This window comes from Ranitomeya variabilis, chromosome 6 (genome assembly GCF_051348905.1).
Source record: "Ranitomeya variabilis isolate aRanVar5 chromosome 6, aRanVar5.hap1, whole genome shotgun sequence".
NCBI lineage: Eukaryota > Metazoa > Chordata > Amphibia > Anura > Dendrobatidae > Ranitomeya > Ranitomeya variabilis.
Window position 1 is genome coordinate 439,831,789 of NC_135237.1, and position 25,728 is coordinate 439,857,516.

At 44.1% G+C, this 25,728-nt stretch overlaps 1 protein-coding gene across 3 annotated transcripts in view; it reads right to left on the bottom strand.

The window, feature by feature from the left end:
- Nucleotides 1–479: 479 nt before the first annotated feature.
- The window catches only part of TRAPPC8 (trafficking protein particle complex subunit 8), an 89,046-nt gene continuing 63,797 nt past the window's right edge, over nucleotides 480–25,728 (bottom strand). For all 3 annotated transcript variants that reach the window (XM_077270403.1, XM_077270402.1, XM_077270401.1), the window contains 13 exons: nucleotides 25,502–25,576; nucleotides 25,193–25,319; nucleotides 24,289–24,446; nucleotides 22,166–22,608; nucleotides 21,865–22,012; nucleotides 20,044–20,140; nucleotides 12,126–12,197; nucleotides 11,611–11,669; nucleotides 11,290–11,463; nucleotides 7,619–7,720; nucleotides 6,993–7,138; nucleotides 2,880–2,969; nucleotides 480–1,332 (listed from right to left, as the gene is read on the bottom strand). In XM_077270403.1, the coding sequence (XP_077126518.1) occupies nucleotides 1,098–1,332; nucleotides 2,880–2,969; nucleotides 6,993–7,138; nucleotides 7,619–7,720; nucleotides 11,290–11,463; nucleotides 11,611–11,669; nucleotides 12,126–12,197; nucleotides 20,044–20,140; nucleotides 21,865–22,012; nucleotides 22,166–22,608; nucleotides 24,289–24,446; nucleotides 25,193–25,319; nucleotides 25,502–25,576 (1,926 nt within the window). In that variant the 3' untranslated portion in view covers nucleotides 480–1,097. The remainder of the gene's footprint in view (nucleotides 1,333–2,879; nucleotides 2,970–6,992; nucleotides 7,139–7,618; nucleotides 7,721–11,289; nucleotides 11,464–11,610; nucleotides 11,670–12,125; nucleotides 12,198–20,043; nucleotides 20,141–21,864; nucleotides 22,013–22,165; nucleotides 22,609–24,288; nucleotides 24,447–25,192; nucleotides 25,320–25,501; nucleotides 25,577–25,728) is intronic.

Genomic DNA, 25,728 nt, shown 5'->3' on the forward strand with positions numbered 1-25,728 from the left:
GCTTAATGTGAAGGTACCTTAAGCTACACTGAGGTTCGGATTGCCAGTTGGTGGGGTGTACACTGCAGAGGAGGAGCTAACTTTTTTTTGTGCATAGTGTCAGCCTCCTAGTGGCAGCAGCATACACCCATGGTTCCTGTGTCCCCCAATGAGCCGATAGAGAAAAAAACGTCTATGGGAACTATGTTCAAATGTCTCCATTCTTAGATAAAAGATTTCCAATTGTCCAACTTTTTTTTCCAAATTTGACATCTACGAACAGCTTTACACTAAATCAAAGAATCAGTTATAGGAAAAAAATACACCATAAAAAGGCAAAAGTGTGAAAATAAAAATAAATTTGTTTACTCACGTACTTGTTAAAACTTTTAATGTAGTATGTACATTATATACTGTTAACAGAATTAAGCAACAAGTAGTATATATTATGGCCCTTTGGACAGCCTATTATATGCAAGGAAAGGCTTTAAAACAGCAAATATGGCATATGTTTTATTCTATATACAATACATTTGTTATAAATATAATACATCATCCTCTATTCAAAAGTGTACTTTTCATCATACGGAGGCGATTTTAATCGGTAAAGTTACACAATAGAGTGAATCGCTTGACTTGAAGGTTATGGTTGTGTAAAATAGTGCATTCTGTACTGAGATGAATCAAGTTGTTACAGACTTTAAGCAAAATTGTCATTAGCATTTTGCTTTCGTCTACATCGAATCGTAAAACACCCTCAAACAAATCTAGCTACGTTTTGGGAAATTAACAGCCATGAAGACCAAAAGTGCAAAAATTGACAGCAACACCTCACATGAATGGGCCTATAGACGATCGTTATTCTTCAGAAACACTTTTAAACGGACTATGAGAAAATATTTTTCTTTCCCCCTGGTAAAATTAAATGAGTTTTATATACAGAGCAGGTAGGTGATCGGTCAGTTCCAAATGTCTTGCATAAGGGAATATTAAAAGTCAATAGCCTAAGTGTTTCCTACTGGAATCTCACAGCATTATATGAGGAGGAAGGTGTTTTACACTCCAGACATCTGGGAACGTGGGAGTCTTCATGGTCATTTCATCCATTGGGTTGGATGTCACACGTTATTGATGACGATCAGTGCCGGCATGGAGCTCTGCTGATTGGTTTCGAACAGCGTGACTTGGTTGGCCAGCTTAGCAAACACTCTTGGAGTCCCGAGGTTATAGATTCCGGTGTGGACAAAACAAGCGTTTAGTTTCAGGCTAAATACTTCGTGGCTTTTGAGCTGGAGTTTGTACTGAGTCTGTCCCAGCCAAGTAAAAGAACCATGGATTTCTAAAGCTTCAGGACTGCAAAGGTAAAAGAAAAAAAAAGTGACTTCCCAGAGGCGGTACTGTTTTATAAAGCAGAAGATGTAAACTAGAGGATGGAGATAAGAGGGGGTTGTTCCCTACCTGACACTACCTTCTTAAAACACCTGAAGCACCCCAGTGAAAATGGCAAAAACACATTCACCTGCTGGACCAGTGCTATTCCAGCGATGTTGGCACTGTGCCTCCTGGCGAATACATGACTTTTGTGTGTCAGGAGAACACTTAAGTACTCCGTTTCATCTGATGGAAGTGTGAAGACTGCAATCGATCAGCGGCAACTGACTAGCTGCAGTGGTCACCGCCGAGAGACAATGCTGAAATTGCTTGAATGACACTAGTCTGAGAGGCATTTTTTATTTTATCTGGGATACTTTAGCATTTAAGAAGATATTGGCCAGGGCCAGGCCCTCTAAGAATCTTGAGTCTCAGAAAACCAAGTGAAGAGGATTGTGTGAGCTGTAATAACATATACTGATTGATTCTGTGCCCCAATATAGCTAAAGAAGATTTTAGTACTTCCTCCATTTTTGTTGCAGCTGCTCTTTAGAAAGAGTTCTGCATTACTGTAAGTTACAAAGTATCAACGCATCATGTCCATACTTGTGGAGATACCCACACATGAAGCAGGGCTTCTTAGAAAGGGCTTGGAAAGCAACGCATAAGGCCTCATTCACATGTCCGTGACAAAAATGGAACTGGCGTCATCAGTGTACGGTCTGTGTGTCAGTTTTTACCATCAGTGTTTTTCACGGACGGGTAAGTAAATTACAAAGCTTCTCCTATACTTTGCAATATAAAAAACAAAGAACACAGATGGCACATGGATGTCACCCGTGTGCTGTACATGTTTTTCATGAACAGAAACAGTCTGAACAATCTCTTAATCAAGAATACCCACCGCACCCCAGAACCCCATGTACTCCTCTTCCTCTGTTTTAACTGACGGAACCTGAAAACCCATCTCTTCAGGAAAGCCTACAGCTTGCAATACCCATTCTGCCGCCTCACCACCACCAGAGCTGCCGCCTCACCACCACCAGAGCTGCCGCACCCCCGACCTTCTGTCTCTTCCCCATTATCCCGTAGAATGTAAGTCCGCAAGGACAGGGTCCTCTCCCCTCTGTACCAGTCTGTCATTGTAAATTTGTTTACTGTAAACAATATCTATAACTCTGTATGTATCCCCTTTATCATGTACAGCACCATGGAATTAATGGTGCTATATAACTAAATAATAATAGTAATAATGAACCCATAGACATGTATTGGTTCTTTACATGCATGCAGCCAGGAAACAAAAAAAACAACAACATGTGAACAGGCCCATACATTATAATGGTTATGTGTTGTGTTCGGGATAAAGATGGCTAGAGTATATACTTCCAAGAACGTCTGAATGAGGCCCAATGTGGAGTCTGGTGCACAAGGTTTTGCTCATATAGTGCACTGGTATCAATAAATAGCCATGCTCAGTCTACACTACAAAGAACGGAGGTGAGAGCAGTGGATCTATACATACGTACCCTGTTGTCTTATGTCTTAGATCAGTTATTACTTCAACATCAGCCTGAGAACTATTGGACAGCACAAGGGTAACCGGAACTACACAGAGGCTGCAAGAGAAAAAGGAAAATTATTTACACCTTGGACATATGTGACATGGATGATGATGCGATACACAAAGCAAACCAATGCTAGGAAACGTGACTTGTTAATTAAAAAAATTACATTTTTTAATTATATTTTCAGTTGTGCAAAAGTTTTGGGCAGGTGTGGAATTTAAATGCTCTAATGTAGGAATGCTTTTAAACATAGAAGTGTTAATTAAGGGTTTATTTATATCAATTAAAATGAAAAAGGGAATGAACAAAAAGAGAAATCCAAATCAAGACAATATTTGGTGGGACCGCCATGTGCCTTCAAATTAGCCTCAATTCTTCTAGGTTTACTTGCACAGAGTCCAGGACTTTGGTATAATTGGTTACTCATACACCTACAAACAGGTGAGAAATATCACACTTCATATGTAGGTTGAAAAGCGGTCATTATCTGAAATAAACAGCTGTGTTGGAGGCATGATTCTGGGTGATAAAAAGCCAAACTCTGCTAGAAAGGTGAGGTTGTGGAAGAAAGCTTTAAGTCACTCGTCACCATGGCAAGACTGAGAACAACCACAGGCTATTCTGCATCAGCAAGGTCTCTACCAAGCACAAATTAACAAAAAGATATGATACTAGCTAAAGTAATCATTAAAAGGGGTATTCCCAACTCCACGCTCCTATTCCAATATGTAGTAGGTGTTCTGATATTAGCAAATACCGCCAATTAGAAACATAGTATAGTTCTTCAGATTAACCATGTCTCTTTCCTCAAGTGCAGGCATTGCAGGCCAACCACTGATTTAGTGACAGCTAGTTGTTAGTGGTCGTAACCATGGATACCTGAGGTCCTCCAATGCCTGCACACTGAGGAAAGAGACAAAGCGAATCAGAAATACTATACTACATTTCTAATTGGAGGTATTTGCTAATATTATTACACATACTACATATGGGGATAGGATCTTGAAGATAGGAATACCCATTTAAGTACAAAATAAACAATCTTTATCGTATGTATATAAAAATCAACATGATAAAATGATTAAAAAAAAGATACATGATGGGGAAAAGAACGACATCAACGGAGGAAGACTACAGTTAATGATAATTACATAGTTAATAAGGTTGAAGGAAGACTTTAAGTCCATCTAGTTCAACCCATAGCCTAACCTAACATGCCCTAACATGGTGATCCAGAGGAAGGCAAAAAAAAACCCATGTGGCAAAGAGTAAGCTCCACCATGGGGAAAAAAATTCCTTCCCGACTCCACATATGGCAATCAGACTAGTTCCCTGGATCAACGCCCTATCAAGGAAACTAGTATATATAACCTGTAACATTATACTTTTCAAGAAAGGTATCCAGTCCCCCCTTAAATTTTAGCAGTGAATCACTCATTACAACATCATACGGCAGAGAGTTCCATAGTCTCACTGCTCATGATGGACAAAACAATGACCCCTGGTTCAAACAAATGGCAATATATGAAGTGCGTGATCATATTGCCAGACAAACAACTAATGGGCAGAATGCAAATGTACTGTGATAGCCCCAGATGTATCCTGAAAGATGAGAAAAAGAGGTTAGATTATACTCACCTGGGCGGGTGGTCCGATCCGATGGGCGTCGAGGTTCGGTCCGGCGCCTCCCATCTTCATAAGATGTCGTCCTCTTCTGGTCTTCATGCTGCGGCTCCTGGGCAGGTGTAATTCTCTGCCCTGTTGAGGGCAGAGCAAAGTACTGCAGTGTGCAGGTGCTGGGCCTCTCTGACCTTACCCGGCGCCTGCACACTGCAGTACTTTGCTCTGCCCTCAACAGGGCAGACAAGGTACGCCTGCGCCGGAGCCGCAGCGTGAAGACAAGAAGAGGACGTTATCGTATGAAGATAGGAGGCCCTGGACCGAACCGAGACGCCCATCGGACCGGACCAGCAGCGGGACCGCCCCTGGGTGAGTATAATCTAACCTCTTTTTCTCATCTTTTAGGATGCATCGGGGGCTTATCTACAGCATTACAGAATGCTGTAGATAAGCCCCTGATGCTGGTGGGCTTACTTTACCCTCGATTTTGGGGGTGACAGGTTCCCTTTAAGGGAAAATGGCAGCTCTTGATTCCTAACATTCAGGAGGAGGACTGGGAGGAGACGCTGGAGTCCTCAATCAAGGTTTCCCTGGCAGCTAACAACAAAATGACCCAATTATATTTAATCCATCAATCTTACACCAGCTAAATTAGCAAAAATGGGTCATCCTCAGACCTCAGAATGCCCGAGGTGTCATAAGTTGGAGGCTGACTTCATACACATGAAGTGAGGTGTCCAGTAATACATACATTCTGGCAGGAGGTTACCACTTTCTTGTCATCCCTAACAGCAATACCAATTCCCCTGGATCCCTTGGTGTGCCTGTTTGGGTTTGGGGAAGAAGATAATTGGGACCATTATATTAAAATAGTTCTCCAAGAGACTATTTTTGGCCAGGAAATTATTTGCTCTGAGATGCATGGGTAGCTCACACCCAACACTGAGATCCTGGGTAGAACTTGTCAATTCTGTGATTCCATATGAAAACACAGTCTAATCAAAATAGAGGGTGCCCTGGGAAATTCTATAAAATATGGGACTTCTGGAATCAACACCCATCACTATCTAACAAGTGCCTAAGAATATGGACGTGGGGGAAATGTGCCCAAACCACATTTACAGGTGTGTCGGTCTTTCCAGCAGAAATGTTAGTTTTAGTTAGTTATTGTTATGTAAATAGTTATTGGGTATCGATCTTCAAGTTTCAAGGTCGACGTTGTATGTGATCCAGTAAATGGATACGGAGATAAGCTATAACTAGTGATGAGCAAATATACTCCTTACTCGAGATTTCTCGAGCACGCTCGGGGGTCCTCCGAGTATTATTTAGTGCTCGGAGATTTCGTTTTTCTTGCCGCAGCTGAATGTTTTACATCTGTTAGCCAGCATAAGTACATGTGGGGGTTGCCTGGTTGCTAGGGAATCCCCACATGTAATCAAGCTGGCTAACAGATGTAAATCATTCAGCTGCGGCAAGAAAAACTATATCTCCGAGCACTAAAAAATACTCGGAGGACCCCCGAGCGTGCTCAAGAAATCTCGAGTAACCAGTATACTCGCCCATCACTAGTTATAACGTGTGGTTAGATGTATGTGAAAAATATAACCACAGTGTAACATTGCTGGACGGTTAATGACCAGACATGGGAATGAACACGTACTAATTCATACATTGTTGCTTTTAATTTTGAAACCAGTGTAATAACAAAGTGTACTCCTGTTTATGGACATGGGAAATGTGTTTGTTCCTATGTATATTTTCAATAAACTAAGTTAAAAAAAAAAAAAAAAACTGCGCTGTGCTAATCATATGAAGTAAATGGCAAAAATAAAGTATAAATATACAATAATAATGATGATGCCAGCGTGAGGTATCAAACACAGAGCTGACACGTGTAAGAGCATAGTATCTATAAATGTCCACAAGAGGCAGTAGACTATTACGTAGTGCAAAGTGCCCGACATGTTATAGTCAGGTCTCCGTCAGGGCTTGAAAGATTGCAAAGCAATCACTTACTGATCAGCGGGAGTCATTTACCTGAATGGGAGTGGCAGCAAATACCTGCATAACTTGGTGGTAAAGAATGGCGTTGTGCTGTGAACGATTACCAATACTGCGTCACCTTCATTCTCAAGACTGGTGTTGGTGCAAAAAATCTGACCATCAAGAAGTGATGGTATAATTTCGTATGATAGGTGTTCATGATGAAAATAAGTGATAAACTGATTTTTAATCTGTCGTGACAGGGCGATGCCAAATGATGTGTGTCCATCTTTCTAACCTCAAATTTGTAAGTATAGCCTATATAGCACTAATCCTATTCCAAACTCACGCGGTCAATGTCTGAACGTAGCTTATAGCATGTAGAGTGCAGCATACATACATGCAGATATTCACCAGTGTGTGGCCACAACCTGGAAGTGTGGGAATTAATAAACCTCTTCAGATTACCTCTTCTGATGGAACGGATGATTGTACGATTCTGGGTAGTGAAGGCTTGTTTTTATCAGATTGGAAAGCTGTTCTGTCGATGGTCTCACAGCTACAGTCGTATGCTCGGCTCTGCTGAATCTTAGTAGAGTCATATCTGGCTGCTCCTAATTGGATAAAATGAGAAATAATGAAATGTAACAATGCTTAGCGACCTACTACCAAACATTGTACAAGAAAACTAAGCTCTATCCCAGACCCCCAAATACCATTCACTGGCATCTTGGAAACCAGAACTACTCCAGAGGATACAGTAATTACTTCTATTGGAAAGTGTGCACAATACATAGCAGAATACAATGATGCACCTAGATGACACACAAGACATCAGACAGGCCAAAAAGGTCATTGGGGGAGACAAAGATTGGGCAAATGGCAGTTCAAAATGCCCCACATGCTTCATGTCAGCAGGAGATAAATTGTGGTCAATTGAGGTCCGCCAGCAGATTATGATTTGTCTATTAGTTGTCCCATATAGGTGGATGGTGTTACACAGGCCAATAGGTAACAGAAATATTAGGCATGAGGCTGAGCGACGGGCTGGATGTGTCAGAAAACACTATTGTGGTCAGCAGACTGTGGATCACCTGCTTCTGTGGAAAAGACAAGGCCTCTCCCCCAATCGTGTTGAGCACCACGTGATGCTGGCCTTCCAAGATTAGTTGCTTGTTATCTTCTATTACATACGCCTGAAACGAGAACAGTCGAGACGTTAATCACCTCATAGCACCGATGACATCACTGCCATTACTTATTGTTCAAGAAGAACTGGGGCAAGGTAGAAAATTCTGTCCCAAGTTATTGACAATCATTCAGCTACTTAAAGATTAACATGGCTTCAGTGAGGTTAATATGTTGTTTTTTCTTATGTAGCTTAACTTTAAGTGATATAATTTCTGACAGGTCAAGTCACTAACATAAGCCACTGTTTTACGGTCCATGGTGGGGACCAATCATACTGATCATTACAATAGAGAGGTCACACCACTAATTTATTACAGCGTCTTCACAGATGTATCCAGTCACAGAACACGGAATGGCAACAGAACCCAATGTAAGGGAACAGGGCAACAGCAGTTTCATAGAATCATAGAATGTTAGAGTTGGAAGGGACCTCAAGGGTCATAGTCTCCAACCCCCCGCTCAATGCAGGATTCACTAAACCATCTCAGACAGATGTCTGCCCAACTTCTGTTTGAAGACTTCCATTGAAGGAGAACTCACCACCTCTCGTAACAGCCTGTTCCACTCATTGATCACCCTCACTGTCAAAAAGTTATTTTTAATATCTAATCAGTATCTTCTCCCTTTCAGTTTCATTCCATTGTTTCTCATGTTTCCATGTGCAAAAGAGAACAAGGATGATCCCTCTACACTGTGACATCCGTTCAGATATTTGTAGACAGATATGAAGTCTCCTTTTAGCTTTCTGAAGGGTAAACATTCCCAGATCCTTTAACCGTTCCTCGTAGGACATACAGGTGCTTCTCACAAAATTAGAATATCATCAAAAAGTTAATTTATTTCAGTTCTTCAATATAAAAATTGAATCTCATAGACTATATAGAATCATTACAAACAGAGTGATCAATTTCAAGTGTTTATTTCTATTAACTTTGATGATTATGGCTTACAGCCAATGAAAACCCTGAAGTCATTATCTCAATAAATTAGAATAATTAACAAAAACACCTGCAAAGGCTTCCTAAGCATTTAAAAAGGTCCCTTAGTCTTTCAGTAGGCTTCACAATCATGGAGAAGACTGCCAATTTGACAGATGTCCACAAGGAGGGTAAGCCACAAATGGTCATTGCTAAAGAAGTTGTCTATTCGCAGAATGCTGTATCCAAGCGTATTAATGGAAGGTTGAGTGGAAGAAAAAAGTGTGGTAGAAAAAGATGCACAAGCAACCACGATAACCGCAGCCTTGAGAGGATTGTTAAGAAAAGGCCATTCAAAAAAATTGGGGGAGATTCACAAGGAGAGGACTGCTGCTGGAGTCATTGCTTCAAGAGCCACCACACACCGACGTATCCAGGACACGGGCTACAAGTGTCGCATTCCTTGTGTCAAGCCACTCATGACCAACAGATGCCAGAAGCGTCTTACCTGGGCCAAGGAGAAAAAGAACTGGACTGTTGCTCAGTGGTCCAAGATATTTTTTTCAGATGAAAGTATATTTTGCATTTCAGTTGGAAAATCAAGGTCCCAGAGTCTGGAGGAAGAGTGGAGATGCACACAATCCAAGTTAATAGAGGTCTAGTATGAAGTTTCCACAATCAGTGATGGTTTGGGGAGCCATGTCATCTGCTGGTGTAGGTCCACTGTGTTTGATCAAGACAAAAGTCAGCGCAGCCGACTAACAGGAAATTTTAGAGCACTTCATGCTTTCCTCAGCAGACAAGCTTGTTGGAGATGGAAATTTCATTCTCCAGCAGGACTTGGCTCCTGTCCACACTGCCAAAAGTACCAATACCTGGTTTAAAAACAACAGTTTCACTGTGCTTGATTGGCCAGCAAACTCGCCTGACCGTAACCCCATAGAGAATCTATGGGATATTGTCAAGAGGAAGATGAGAGACACCAGACCCAACAATGCAGACAAGCTGAAGGCTGCTATCAAAGCAACCTGGGCTTCCATAACACCTCAGCAGTGCCACAGGCTGATCGCCTCCATGCCACGCCGCATTGATGCACTAATTGATGCAAAAGGAGCCCGACCAAGTATTGATAGCATTAACTGAACATAAATTTCAGTAGGCCAACATTTCGGATTTTAAAATCATTTTTCACTTTTTGTATTGAAGAACTGAAATAAACTAACTTTTTGATGATATTCTAATTTTGTGAGAAGCACCTGTACTTTGCAGTCCGCTCACCATCCTGGTAGCTCTTCTATGAGCTTGTTCCACTTGTTCAATGTCTTTTTTAAAATGTGGTGCCCAGAACCGGACACAGTATTCCAGATGAGGCCTGACCAAGGAGGAGTATAGACATAATTACTTCATGAGATCTAGATGCTATGCTTCTCTTAATACGTCCTTGAACTGTTTGCCTTTTTTTGCTGCTTCATCACACTGTTAACTCATGTGCAGTCTGTAATCTATTAGTATACCGGAATATTTTTCACACGTGCTGTTACTTAGTTCTATTCCTCCCATTCCGTAGATGTAATTTTCGTTTTTCTTGCCCGGATGTACAATCTTGCTTTTCTTCCTGTTAAATACCATTCTATTAGTCGTGGCCCATTGTTCAAGCTTATCTAGTTTTTTTCTTTCTGAATCTTTTCTCTTTCTTCTCTAGTGTTCGCCATCCCTCCTAGCTTTGCATCATCTGCAAATTTGATTAGTTTAGTTTACCTTCAGTTCCCTTGTGTAGATTATTTATAAAAATGTTGAACAACACTGGGGCCAGGACAGAGCCTTGTGGTACTCCACTTGAAACACACACTCTTCCAATTGGATGTGCAACCATTTATTACCACTCTGAGTATGATCACTGAGCCAGTTATGAATCCATCTAATCGTAGCCTTGTAAATCCCCATACTTGGACATTTTTTCAATAGGGTTAGTATCAGATACTTTATCAAATTCTTTGCTGAAGTCGAGATATACTATATCTACCTCATTTCCCTGGTTTACCCAGTCAGTGATTCAATCATAGAAGGAAATTAGATTAGTCTGGCATGACCTGTTTGCTACAAAACCAATATGTTCCTGTACAGCTGGGTGATCGGGAGCACTGCTGTGCAGGAAAACAACAGGATTGGCGGGGTTTCCAAAAGACAGACTTCCACCAATCATAGTGAAGACATTCCCTAGATATATGCTGGTGTGATTTCAGCCTAAAAGCTATGTGGTGTCATGTGACCATATTCATTGCTCCAGCCCATCTACAACTAAGGAACGCAGGCCTGAGTAGGAGTGCGGTGGCAGACTATAAATACTATATAAAGGGATCCAGCAGCTGTGTTCCTTCAGCTCAGATCACATCATTTTCAAGACATCCGTTCTCCTGTTCTTTTTAAATCAAAATTAGGCCCAGTTAGTGTCTCTAGGGAGAAGAGGAAACATTCCTTTTAGGTATATTAGGGAATGTGTCTCCTCTCCTTTTATCCGAGCTCCCTTCCCTCTTTCCATCTGAAATAAAATAGATCTCATGAACTTGAGCTGGTGATTTCTGACTTTTCATAGAATGATCTAACCATATAATCCTAGATAACGCTATTACATGCAATGGGCCGTTCTGAAGACTCACCTTCCATAATACAATTATATTAAGGTTAACTTCACTGCACTTCTGTATTAACCGAACCGCTTCATCAGGTGAGGATTTTGCTGCTCCATTTGTATGAATAAGCTGTTTTTTCTGAAATTTTAATAAGCAATTTCGGAAAAAAAAATCTGCACAGGGAGTGGTTGAGCTTATTATCTGCAAAATAAAAACACATTGTAATGAGCCGCTGTAAAGATAAATGCAGAGCAGACCGTATAAATATCAGGAAACATTCCCTCTCAGCTGCTATAATCCCAGCGAATAACCCCCATCCAGGTTATGTATACAGCTAGAAGGGCATACCTGTTCTCCTCCAAAAACTATGTCGCTGAAGGTGTATCTGTCTGAAGACTGTTCAGCACCTAAATGTATAAACAGTGATGTTCAGAACAACACATACATCATTAGTCTACCAATTATAAAATGGCTTATCCAGGAGTGGGAAAATAAGTCAGATCAGTGGGTTCTGGCCCGCGGCACCCCCATCAATCAGCTGTTGCAGGTTTGGGTACAGCTAGAAATCTACCACTCCCATTCACTTCAATAAGAGCTGTGCTACAGCACTCAAAAACTTTCATTACACGGGCTGTACTGTTCAGACTCCATACAGCTTACTACTGGTGCAGTGGGATCTGTCCATTGACAACCCCTTTGAGTGATGCGGTGTTTGTATATTCCTTGGCTTTGATCTGACCAATGGGTCTCTCTTTTTTTTATTTGCGTGCCTTCCCACGTTTAATGCCCATCCAGTAACAGTAGAAACCTAAAATAAAGGTGTCTAATGTAAATTGAGAATATCTTATACTAGTGTTCCTTACCTAAAGAGGATTGTTTGCACCGGACCACTTTGAAGCACATTTTAGCCCTCTCTCTGCTGGTCAGTTTAGTATCTGTTATGGAACCAAAGAAAAAAAGAAAATATCAGTAAAATCTTTGCTGAGCTCTCAGGGCCACTACAGAAAGGTCTGAATTGGATACTATACAGCTCTGGCAAAAATTAAGAGACCACCACATCAAAACCCTGTCATGGGCAGCCCAATCTCCAGACCTGAACCCCACTGAACACCTCTGGAATGTAATCATGGATGATGGATAGTCGCAAGCCATCAAACAAAAGAAGAACTGCTTACATTTTTGCACCAGAAGCAGTGTGAAAGGTTGGTGGAAAGCATGCCAAGGCGCATGAAAGCTGTGATTAAAAATCATGGTTATTCCACAAAATATTGATTTCTGAACTCTTCCTGATTTAAAACATTAGTATTGTTGTTTCTAAATGATTATGAACTTGTTTTCTTATTTCTTATTATATGAGGTCTGAAAGCACTTTTTTTATTTTGATTATTTCTCCTTTTCAGAAAAAAATTAAAAAATTTATTGCTTGGAACTTCGGAGACATGTTGTCAGAAGTTTATAGAATAAAAGAACAATTTACATTTTACTCAAAAATATACCTATAAAGAGAAAAATCAGACAAATTGTATATTTTGCAGCGGTCTCTTAATTTTTGCCTGTATATCTGACAGTTTTTTTTACTTCGAGCTGAGAGGAAGAAATTTGAGGCTAAAGGTACCGTCACACTAAACGACTTTGCAACGATAAAGATAGCGATCCGTGACGTTGCAGCGTCCTGGATAGCGATGTTGTTGTGTTTGACACGCAGCAGCGATCTGGATCCTGCTGTGATATCGCTGGTCGTTGCTGAAAGTCCAGAACTTTATTTGGTCGTCAGATCGGCGTGTATCGTCGTGTTTGACAGCAAAAGCAACGATGCCAGCGATGTTTTACAAAGGTAACCAGGGTAAACATCGGGTTACTAAGCGCAGGGCCGCGCTTAGTAACCCGATATTTACCCTGGTTACCATTGTAAATGTAAAAAAAAAACAGTACATACTCACCTTCTGATGTCCGTCAAGTCCCTGGCCGTCTGCTTCCCGCACTGACTGTGAGCGCCGGCGCTCACAGTCAGTGCAGGAAGCAGACGGCCAGGGACCTGACGGACATCAGAAGGTGAGTATGTACTGTTTTTTTTTTACATTTACAATGGTAACCAGGGTAAATATCGGGTTACTAAGCGCGGCCCTGCGCTTAGTAACCCGATGTTTACCCTGGTTACCCGGGGACCGGCATCGTTGGTCGCTGGAGAGCGGTCTGTGTGACAGCTCTCCAGCGACCACACAGCGACGCTGCAGCGATCGGCATCGTTGTCTAGATCGCTGCAGCGTCGCTTAATGTGACGGTACCTTTAGGCTGATTTTGCTGACAATGTCCAACAGATTCACACCAGGATTAGCATATTTTAATCAGGAGACTGTTGATCACTTCCATGTGAAAAAAGGTAACCTGCTTCACGATATATTATAGGAGGTGGATAGTCATCAATGTTAATGCAGATTCTGCGGCCACTTTGCGTGACAAATTTCAATATGTGAACAAGCCCTTACAGTGCAGATTACAGTGCCTGGTGTGATTACCACACTACTCAAGACAAAAATCACCAGTACTTGCTTTGTGTTGACAACCCCTTCAAAAGGGAGCTTGTCATAAAAAAAAAAATGGTATTTACCTGCAGCCATAGTGGTAATCTCCAAGTAAAGAGGGATTTTTGTGTACTCACCGTAAAATCCTTTTCTCCGAGCCAATCATTGGGGGACACAGACCGTGGGTGTTATGCTGCTTGCCACTAGGAGGACACTAAGTGATACAAGAAAGTTAGCTCCTCCCCTGCAGTATACACCCTCCTGCTGGCCCTCAGCTAACCAGTTCGGTGTAAAAAGCAGTAGGAGATCAGTAACAACATATTAGCTTACAGCATGTCATATTATATATGAGAGTATAGCATATCGGATTATAAAAAAACAAGCATAAGCCAATACCAGGGTGGGAGCTGTGTCCCCCAATGATTGGCTCGGAGAAAAGGATTTTACGGTGAGTACACAAAAATCCCTCTTTCTCCTACGCTTCATTGGGGGACACAGACCGTGGGACGTACCAAAGCAGTCCCTGGGTGGGGACAACGTCAGATCAGGCCCTGTGTAACTGCTACTTACAAGTGCGCCACCGCGGCCTGCAGAGTCCGCCTGCCCAGAGCCACATCTGTGGAAGTCTGGGAATTATAATGCTTCAAGAATGCATGCGGACTGGACGAATCCGCAAGCTTGCAGGCGTGTCTTGTCGACGCCTGGTGCCTAGAACCCACGATAGACAGGGAGATAGGCTGTCATCTAACACGGAAGGACTCCTGGATGGAGAAAGGAATACACCAGGCTAAATGGCCGATGAAGACGGCCAAACCCTTCCTGTAAACGTCAGGAAGTCTTCCTCTTACCGTTAGGAAACCCAAGATACAGTGTCCAACCTTGGGAGGGACGCCGTCCTCAAGACGTACCTACTCAAAGCACTCGCTTCGTTCGGAATATGGGGAACTCATTCCATTTTGTGGACTGGTGCCAAAAGAGATGAGGGAAGAACTATGCCCTCATGACAGTAGTGATACAATACCACCTTGGTAACTAGGGACGGGGGAAGGCCTGAGGACAACCTTGCCTTGAAGGTAATAAGGGAAAAAAGGTCTGAAAAGACCCGTTAGCACCGAAGACTCGTCAGGATGAGGATATCGCCGAGAAAAAAGGGGGGGCGACCTTCCCTAATAGAATAGATCCCAATGATCTAACGGTATGCAATAGGGAAGAACTACATGTGAAAACATCCTGCGAGGTGGTCCCTACTTGCAGTTTTGTTGCAGAAAGACAGAAAGCTATCAGCTCCGCAAGCGAACTGACGTGGTCAGTGCGGATTTTTGAGGATCACTGGGGCCCTTTCTGCTTCTGAAAAACTCTCGGAAGTGGAAACTGGTACCACGGAATAACCAGAGCATGCAGTGCGATGGCTCTTGGATCTCGAGGCCGAACAACAAACTCGAGTGCACAGGCGATCAGTCAGGACGCCATCCGAACTACAACTGTAGAGCTCCAGTGAAGGCGGGTCTGATGGAAGACTTCCAGGTGAAGTTCCCACTCACTTGAGGTGAAACCCTGACAGCTAAATATGTCGCCCTTAAAAATCAGACCAGGCATAGCGTCCCACGTAGAGGCTTCTATCCAGTGAATCGCATATCCGGACTGGATGGCAAAAGCTCTACGAGGGAGTTTAGACTGAGGGAACTAGTTACACTGGGATAAACTTCAGCGGAAGAGGGCTCCTCATTTATGACCAGTTTCGGATTGGTCATGTGCCTTTAAGACCAGGGAATACTGGTCGTGTGCCTTTAAGACCAGGGAATACTGGTCGTGTGCCTTTAAGACCAGGGAATACTGGTCGTGTGCCTTTAAGACCAGGGAATACTGGTCGTGTGCCTTTAAGACCAGGGAATACTGGTCGAGTGCCTTTAAGACCAGGGAATACTGGTCGAGTGCCTTTAAGACCAGGGAATACTGGTCGAGTGCCTTTAAGACCAGGGAATACTGGTCGAGTGCCTTTAAGACCAGGGAATCCTGGTCGAGTGCCTCTAAGACCAGGGAATACTGGTCGTGTGCCTTTAAGACCAGGGAATACTGTGTGCGTTTAAGACCAGGGGATACTTACTGGTCACGTGTCTTTAAGACCCTGGAATTTTGGTCACGCGCCTTTAAGACCAGGGAATACTGGTCACGCGCCTTTAAGACCAGGGAATACTGGTCACGTGCCTTTAAGACCAGGGAATACTGGTCATGTGCCTTTAAGACCAGGGAATACTGGTCACGTGCCCTTAAGACCAGGGAATACTGGTCACGTGCCTTTAAGACCAGGGAATACTGGTCACGTGCCTTTAAGACCAGGGAATACTGGTCACGTGCCTTTAAGACCAGAGAATACTGGTCACGTGCCTTTAAGACCAGAGAATACTGGTCGTGTGACTTTAAGACCAGGAATACTGGTCGTGCGGGTTTAGTAAAATCTCGCAGCGAGCGAGAAGCGCCAATTCAGGGGGCGGAGCCACAGGCACGACGTGGGCGGAGCCTCGAGACTTCCATGAATAGGCCCAAGCCGGGGCGTAAATTTCTGCAGCCGGCGCCAGCGTAGAAATTAGGGGTGGTCACCCGTTGCTCGAGAAAATCGAGCGCTTCCGTGCCAGGCGAAAAACGCCAGGAAAAAATGCAGAGCCGCCTTAAGGCGCCACAGTGCGCTTCTGGTGGTGCGGCCTACACATCGGCCGAAGCCAGGAGCTAAATTTTGTAGCCAGCTGGAGCGTTACCTCAGGGAGGTGGGCCACAGGGAAGCCTGAGACTGCCTGTGAATATCCCGCTGCAGAAGCCCATCGCTGGCAGGATCCACTCACCAACGGTGCGCATCCCGGCATGGAGCCGCCGCGGATGTCGGGTATTGCAACGTGGACGGTGCAGGGATAGAGGAATAAACCTCAATCCATCATCCCTTTTGTTAGGGAGGTGGAGAGGAACCATCCGCCTCCTTGTGCCATCCGCTTTCACAGTGGTGGGACAGTGGGGGCTGCCCGGACCATGGAGAGGGGCTTCTGTACATCCACGAAGTTCAGCCCATCGGGACCGTGAAGGCACCTTCGCCCCTGAAGGGGATTTCAACTGCGGCCTAGTCCGGCTGAAAAAGCCGGGGACTAAATTTATGGAGCCTGCCGGTGGAGCGCGTCGGCGGGCCGCGCGCCGAATGATTGCCGCTGGTGTACCGGCCAGTGGCACCCACAGGACCGCATCTTCCACGCAGGCAGCGTGAGGAAGAATGGCCCCTGAGATCTGCAGGGCGCCTCTCGTCCCAGACGAGAAGCGCCGATATAGGGGGCGGGGTTACGGCCGTGGGAGGGATCTGCCCACTGCGGCCTACTCCCGCTGAAAAGCCGGGGACTAAGTTTCCAGCCTGCCTGGTGATGCGCGGCGGCTGCAACGGAGCGACGCTAACCGCCGCAGTTCCCGACCGCCGGCGCCTCTCCCCAGGGGCTCTGCTGCAAGTACCGCCGGCGCCTACCCCATAGAGGCCACTGCGGCCTACTTCGGCTGAAAAGCCGGGGACTAAATTTCCGGCCTGCCCGGCGGTGTGCGGTGGCGCGGCCGCAAAGCGATCCGGAGCGCAGGAGGGGAACTCCTGATGTACTCACAGTCCGGTAATGCAGGTCCCCCTGTCCCTGCACGCTCCATCCTCATCTCTTCTGTAATCCCTTTGGGCTCTGCCGCAAGTATGCAACGCCATGTAATGTGGGCCTTGTATGTCGGGCCACCTGAGAGGAACATTAGAGCAGGCTCTATGTGCTCGCCGTCTTGCAGGGGGAAGGGAGATCGGGACCAAAGATGGAAACCCGTCGCCCCAGTAAAAATTGGCGTGCTCCAGCGTCGCAGGAGAGGGACGGGGAGGTATACTCGCCGTGCTCGCCTGTTGCTGGTTCGGGGGAGAGCGGGTCCTATAAAAAAGGATCCGTCGCCCCCTTCACTCCGTTGAATAAAAAATAAAAATTTACAGAAAAATAAAAATTTAAATTAAAATAAGAAAGTTGGGGTCTGAAAACAGACCCAAGTGCCTCCTACAGACACTAAGCAAGAACTGGTTAGCTGAGGGCCAGCAGGAGGGTGTATACTGCAGGGGAGGAGCTAACTTTCTTTGTATCACTAAGGCTACGTTCACACTAGCGTTGTGCGCCGCTGCGTCGGCGACGCAACGCACAACGCACGCAAAAACGCGTCAAAACGCACGCAAAAACGCTGCGTTTTGCGACGCATGCGTCGGTTTTTGCCGAAAATCGGACGCAAGAAAAATGCAACTTGTTGCGTTTTCTTGGCCCGACGCTTGCGGCAAAAAAGACGCATGTGTCGCACAACGCAACAAAAAAAAACGCATGCGTCCCCCATGTTAAGTATAGGGGCGCATGACGCATGCGTCGCCGACGCAAACCCGACGCACATTAGCTTAACGCTAATGTGAACGTAGCCTTAGTGTCAGCCTCCTAGTGGCAAGCAGCATAACACCCACGGTCTGTGTCCCCCAATGAGGCGTAGGAGAAATACTATTTTAAAACCTGTTGGCCATCTGCACAAGAAAATGGGAGTTGTATTCTCTGTGCAGTGACACAATCTTGCTCTACTCCCATGCTGCGGAGATGGCTGTCAGTCATGGAGAAGAGGGTGTGATTACAACACGATCACTGTGTACTGAGCAGTGACTGCCCACCGTGCCCCCAGTAATGCCCACCGTGCACCCAGTACTGCCCAGAGGACAGAAATAAAGCGGCTGCAGGGAGAATAAAGCCTCATTTTCTCACTGCAGCAGAACCTCCACAGACGGCCCCATACGGTATATTTAAAACAATATTTACCTGCAAAATATCACTGTGGTTGCAAGTTAAAAAAAAAACTTAGGCTACTTTCACACTAGCGTCGTACTCGGCCCGTCGCAGTGCGTCGGGCCCACGTACCGACGCTAGCAGTGAATGCGCCGCACAAAGGGGGCAGCGGATGCTGTTTTTCCACGCATCCGCTGCCCCATTGTGAGGTGCGGGGAGGTGGGGGTGGAGTTCCGGCCACGACGCACGACGGTTGCAACGTGTGTGCATACGTCGGAATGCGTCGCCAATGTAAATCTATGGGGAAAAAACACATCCTGCAGACAACTTTGCAGGATGCGTTTTTTCGCCAAAACGACGCATTGCGACATATACAAAAAAACGCTAGTGTGAAAGTAGCCTTACTATTTAGGACAGGTTCCCTGCACACTTCCGTACTGCAGCTCCATTTTGTAGAGGACAGTAAGGCTCCTATTCAAGGGTATGGGGCCTCTTCTGCATCTTTGTATGCATCGGTTAGCAAAAAATGTCCTCTCTGCATGCTATAGGTAACTTTTTTCACCCTATAAGCACTACAACCATCACAGCCTGCCATACAGTACAGGGACGCTGTGTGGCTCAGCATTAGGGAGCAGGACACACATTTGTGAGCACAGGGACCTCCATTTTTGAAAATTAAAAAATATATTGATTTGGCTTGGGTCTTCCCATGTTGCTTTGGCAGGACCATATCTAAATCACTGCCTAGGGGCATTCAGTGGGGAAGTAATCACTGCATAGATCGCATTGGTCACATGCTTAAAGAGGCTGTGCGGTCTCGGAGTACAAGTCAGCAGTTACTCTACGTCACTGCAGACGTGAAAATCATCACAGCGCATGCACTTCACACTAAGGAATCTCAGATGCTGGGAGTGGTCGGTAATGTGACTGCAAGTATGCGATTTACATGTTTCCAGATACATTCTGACAAGAAGCGACCGGCTTCGTTCAATGTCTAGTTGGCATGTGACTGCATATATGTAAATCACATGTTTGCTGCCACACACCCACCATTCCTGGCATCAGAAAACACTCAACTCGCAGTGCGCATAGAATGACTGCAGACTTGGACCCCACGGACAGACAGTCCCTTTAATGCTGGAATAACACATGCAGGTCTTGATGTGTTTTTTTCAAAGTCAAAAGCAAAAGTGGCTATAAAAAGAATGGCAAATATAAAAGGAAGGATTATTACTTCTTTCTGCTAGATATCCTCCCGGCTCTGGCTAAAAAAAAAACCTCTCTCTGAAGTCCAACAAGAGTTTTCCTCCGCTGCCTGCCAACTACCCCCTTTTCACAGCTAGCACAGTTCTGGCTCCTTAGACTTAGGGGCAGTATCGGAGGCTGAATGTAACAATGGTTTCCCAGCTCTTTATACAGAAATCTATGTAAATTGTTATGGTCACAGAATATTATACCTTTATCCGCTGTGGGGTTGACTGACTTCTGCAGCTTCCAGTTTCTACTACTGCTGGACACTTGTACTATATGAAATTCCTTAATACCGGCTTCACTCTGGAATCCAAAAATTATATACAAAAACTAATTGTGTTACAATAATTACTAAATAACAGCAACACTATACTATACATTCATACTAACCATGATCACAAATCTAAAAAAACAGGACTGCATTCCATGGCTGGCCATACACTTGGATAGATGTCTGTAGGACGCTTGCCTCCGGGGAATATTCCGAATGGAGAGAGGGGAACAGGTAGTACAGGCCCGCATGCACATTAAAAAATGTCTGAACCCTCACATTTCGGCTGACAATGTAATGTGTATGGGGGATTCCCAACTCTCAATCTGACATTTTACTCCATTTAGATTTTTTTTGTCCCTTTGCCTGCCTGCAGATCATGGAGGTCTTTGTTCTGAGACACCCATCAGTAACTCAAAAGACCCCTGAGAGGTGGAGAGAGTGGAGTACAGTGTCAATAGAAGCATAGACTGTGAGCTATGGAGCTGTGCACTACAGGGGTCTTGAGCAAAAACTGGGGGTTTCAGGACTTGGGCATTATCCAATCTGCAAGCAAATTATAAAAAAAATAAAAAAAAAAACTATTTTTTGTAATTGATCAGTTACTCTTGTTTATTGTTCATAATACGGATGTAAAAAAAATCACTTAATTGTGACCAGTTTTAATTCTCACCTTGTCTAATCAGTCATAGACAGTACCATTTATTTCCCTTACAATTTTTGCTGTTTTGGAAGAAAACAAAAAAGTCTGCCATAGCCAAATCAGAGGGATAATGCCCAACTATCCTTCCTTTTTAGGTTCGTAGCACAATAATATAAATCAAAGGACCCAGGAGAAATTTAAATTCATCCAAGATTTCACCGTCGCTTCTGACAAAGGTTACTCAAGTCCCTGACTGGAGTAACATTTCTGGAGAAGCGTGTGGAGGTGCACACCACGGAAGATGACCCGAATTCATTAAGTGGCATGTGCCTCTCTTAATGACTAGGGCACATTCCACTACACCATACACCTTCATTAAGGCTGGCATGCAAATCGCTATTCTTAATTAATCCACCCCTATAAGTCTGCAATTACTGAACATATTCAGGCATACATAGCCATTGTAATGGGCTGTCTTCCAGGCCATTAAGAGTAAGGCGTGCACTAATATAAAAGGGTCTGCTAATATTTAACTTCAGTAAGGGTATGTGTCCAGGACAAGCTTTCCAGCAGCGGGTTGGCCAAACTTTTCAAGGTGAAGCCGCAACACTGGCGGCTTCGCTCCTCTCCATTTTACACTATAGTGGCGAGTGGCTTCCTACTAGCCAGGCCGAATAATTAACACATTACTGCTGTAAACTGCTTCACAGTTCCTGAACTCTGAAGAAGTGGTTAAAAGAAGGGACATAAGCTTGTGCACAGCAACATTGTTTTTACAGTGCTGTGAATTTTGTTCATGTCTAGCGGAGGTTGTGCGACACTTTTTAAGGCGCATTGCAGGTGGCGTCTGCCTCAAAAAGACGACGTGTGCACATAATCTGTACAAAAGGATTCTGACTTCTAGGAAAAGGTGGTGTAATGGTGGATTATTCCTTGCACAGCTACTTGTCGGCCTCACACTGTGTCTGGGACAAGCAATCTACTGTCTATTCACAGCATGACTATCTGCCTGCTACACAGTAAACTAAAGAGCAAGTCTACACACATACAACACTGTAAGCTGGACTCCCGTTGCCCTTCTGTAAGCGTGCACCTACATCCTTAGTAACTTACAGTGTTCATGTTTTCCACATCCACAAAGACGAGCATGTTCTCTCCTTTGCTCTCCTCATCTTCTAGTGCATTGCTTCTACAGACAGTAGCCCGAACATTCAGCGACTTGCTGGTGCATATGACTGCAGTGTGTCTCAACACTCTGTGCCTAAGGAATAAAAATACATCATACAATAATACTTTACTCTTAGTAACTAGCTAGTGATTTATCATATGTGCAAGTCCACCGTGCTATACGTACAATATATCCACCATACGGCATTTAACGCCACCTCTGATGAACCCCAGAAGAGAAACTTACCGCATCCGTGACTGTTTTTCTGTGCTTTCATAATAAAACAAAAAGTTTATCTCGTGAACTCCTTCTTCATCAGGTCCTCGTAGCCATAGTGGAAGCTGTACTGACGCACCAGGAGCTAGAACAGAGTCCGTAAGGGGAATATCTACAACTTCCGGTTGTTTTCCACCACCAAAACCAAAGTCTACTGGGGTAACAGATGAGGTCAGCACCGAGCACCCAGAGGTAGAATCCGTAATAACCGTTTTATAGGCACTGCAGTTCTCCGACGCTGCGGGACTCAGTGGTGTCAGTGCTGCCGTATTGCTGCCAAATGTAAAGAACTCCGGTCTCTTGGACACGACTTTGAGCCCTGTCAGCGGGCTTTTGCTTACATTCACAAATTCAACATGAGCTTTTCGGATTTCGCCACATAATAGTCCGGTGGGAAAGTTTATGAAGAACACCTGTCAGTGTAAGAAATCCATTAAATGATTAAGAGAGAATTAATATGGGAGCAACAACATCGCGCACTCGCATCATTTCATCAATCCGGTAGTTTAATCTACTCGCCCATAATATTTAAAGGGTTTCAGTAGGTTTAGATTTCACGCTGTAGAAAACAAATGGAATGCCAATCTCAAGTCCCTGAAGTTCACCGTAAACCACGGCTTCTCCATCTCCTTCTGGGACTCATCATTTATCACAGTCAATTCCAACTTTTTTTTTTTTTTTTTTTTTTTTTTTTTTAGAAAATACCTCAAAATATCTTACCATTCGTCTATATAACCAAGCAGGGCATTGAGATAGCCAGAAAAATGAGTCAGTCGTGCCGCTACGCCATAGACTGGTGTAAATATATTCACAATATTTTTATGGGAAAAAACGAAACATAGATAACCTTTTAAAGCAGGATACACTAAAAAAAATATCTGACAGCAGCATGTAAGGCCTCTTTCACACTTCCGTCTTTGAGCTCCCGTCGAAATCCGTTGATTTTTTAAAAAACAGGATCCAGCAAAATATTCTGCAGGATCCTGTTTTTTCCCATAGACTTGCATTAGCGATGGATTGTGACAGATGGCCATCCGTTTCATCCGTCGTGCACTAGATCCGTCGGAAAATCGCTGTCCGTCGGGCGGAGAAAACGTTCAGAGGAACATTTTTTCTGCACGTCGGAAAATCGGCCAGTGACGGGTCCGATGCTGCCCGTCGTTGGCTATAATGGAAGCCTATGGACGCAGGATCCGTCGCTGACCGTCAAAAACAGGAATCCAGCGACAGATGCAGTCTTTTGAAACTGAGCATGCGCGGAAGAATTTCCTGTCAGGGAAATTCTCTCTCGCTCTCTTTTTACTATTACAAGATATAATGTAAAAAAAAAAAAAAAAAATGGCAATATTGTCACCTTCCGGCGTCCAACGCAGCGTTACCGATCCTCGCGATGCTCCCGGCAGCTAGTGTTCCCATGGATGCATTGCGAATTAACCCGATGACGTCGCGGTCTCGCGAGTCCGCACGTCATCAGAGGTCATTGCACGCAAGGAATTACTGGGAACGCCAGCTGCTGGGAGCATCGGTAACGCTGCGCGGGACGCCGGAAGGTGAGAATAATGCGATTTTTTATTATTATTATTTTTAACCTGGGTTTTGTTGTGTATGCGGTTTTCCGCTGCGAAGACGCATACACAACAGGTGCACATAGCCTCGACGGGTCCGTCAGATAACAGGCCCAATGCACACATTTTTTTCAATCTGCACAGGATCCGCCATTTCAACATTTTGACGGATCCTGTGCAGATTGTAAAAACGGAAGTGTGAAAGAAGCCTAAGCCGTAGGATTTGAGGGTGGTGGAGATTTGTGCCCTTTTCTGTGACCCAGCTCAGTTATGGGTACTGATGGTATTGTCAGATCATCCAGAATATGCCATAATATTACTCCAAATAAGGGTGGGCTTCACAGGAGACTGCCAATTTTACAATATTCAATTGTACAAACCCCATAAAGTGGACTAATATATACACACATAGCTGGAAGGCGAAAGGAAAAAATGAAAAATGGCTGTGTGCCCAAGGAGTTACAGAAGAGACATTAAAAAATTGTTTCCTCCTAATGATTATTTTTAAGAACAGGGAGCAAAATTTACCTCCAATAAAGGCATCTGTGGTGTGATAATCGGGTCCAGCCGGCGGTCAGGTCCATACTGAATGGATGTTTTTTCTTCTTTTGTACTATTAAGTCGAGGGCCCTGTATTTCTAAGTCCTGCCGTCCTCGGACTGACATCCCATTAGATATGAACTTCCCTAAAGAAAATACGAAAGACATTGTAGTAACATGAAACAGAAAAACAATGAAGCAGTATGCTCTTAAATGTGTACTACCAAAAGTGTATTATTATAATGTGTACTATTAAATGTTTGCTGCCGATAAACTAAAACCACTACTACTCACTTATCATGCCAGTGCCTTTCCAGCGGTGTCGGAACTCACTCATGTTCTCTGGGCTCACGTGTGGTTGTTATGCCCAATCACTGCTGGCGTCACTGTCCCTGCCTTCATACGGATTGAACATTAACAGGTGCCCGGGGCTGTGGCCGCTTTGTCACTTCCTCGATGTTGAATATATCTGAAGGCTGGGACAGTGACACCAGCGCTGATTGGGCACATGGCTCATGTGTCAACCTTGCCGACACCACTAGAAAGACCCCGGCATGAGAGGAGCGTAGAAGTGTTTTTATTTTATTGGTGCTAAACATTGAGAACGAGAAGAAGAGGTGGTCCTAGTAGTGGACAACCCCTTTAAAGATCTTGTTCGCAGAGTTACTAATGAGCTCTAAGGTGATTTTTGATATGTCCAGGCAACCTTGAGAGATAAAACCTTTAAAACTACTGTTCTGTTTATAGCAATAGGAACAAAGTTTTATGAGAAAAACATTGCATATTTTGTTCCTGTGACATTCGTACAACCTTGCACGCAGTATGACAATGTCACAATTTGAGGGAAACTGTGCAAATCATAAGACAGAACTGAAACTTACGAAGGTCTTACCTGTTGGTACATTGTTGGGTGGCATGACTCCATCGAGGCTGTTCGCACCCTGAATTGTGCTGAGATTATAGACTATACCGAGGATGTGCAGCTCCCCAGGTTCCTTTGGAAATAACTTCAATCTTGCCTGGAAGATTAAAAAAGTAGTAGGGAGGCATGTTACATTACCAACTAATTAACTTACCCCCTTCACATTGCAATTATCAGAGGTCAGCACTTTATTTGCACACAAATAAGTAAGTATGTAATCATCCCATTAATAGACCATCTTTTCAAACCACATTCTGCTTTTCATGATTAATAACTTACAATTTTGGTTTCCTCATTGTTGATTACAAACTCTGCGATCTCTTCTGTGCCAATTACATCGCTAAAACTTCTCCCCTGAGGATATAAAGATAGTAGTTTAAGACTTATTTTATTACGTTTGTATTACCTAAAAGTATTTCAGATATTATGCTTGATATCACCTATAATTATGGCAGATGCCACACGGGCAATCCTTCGCCCACCTTCGCCAGGCCAACGGCTGTCTG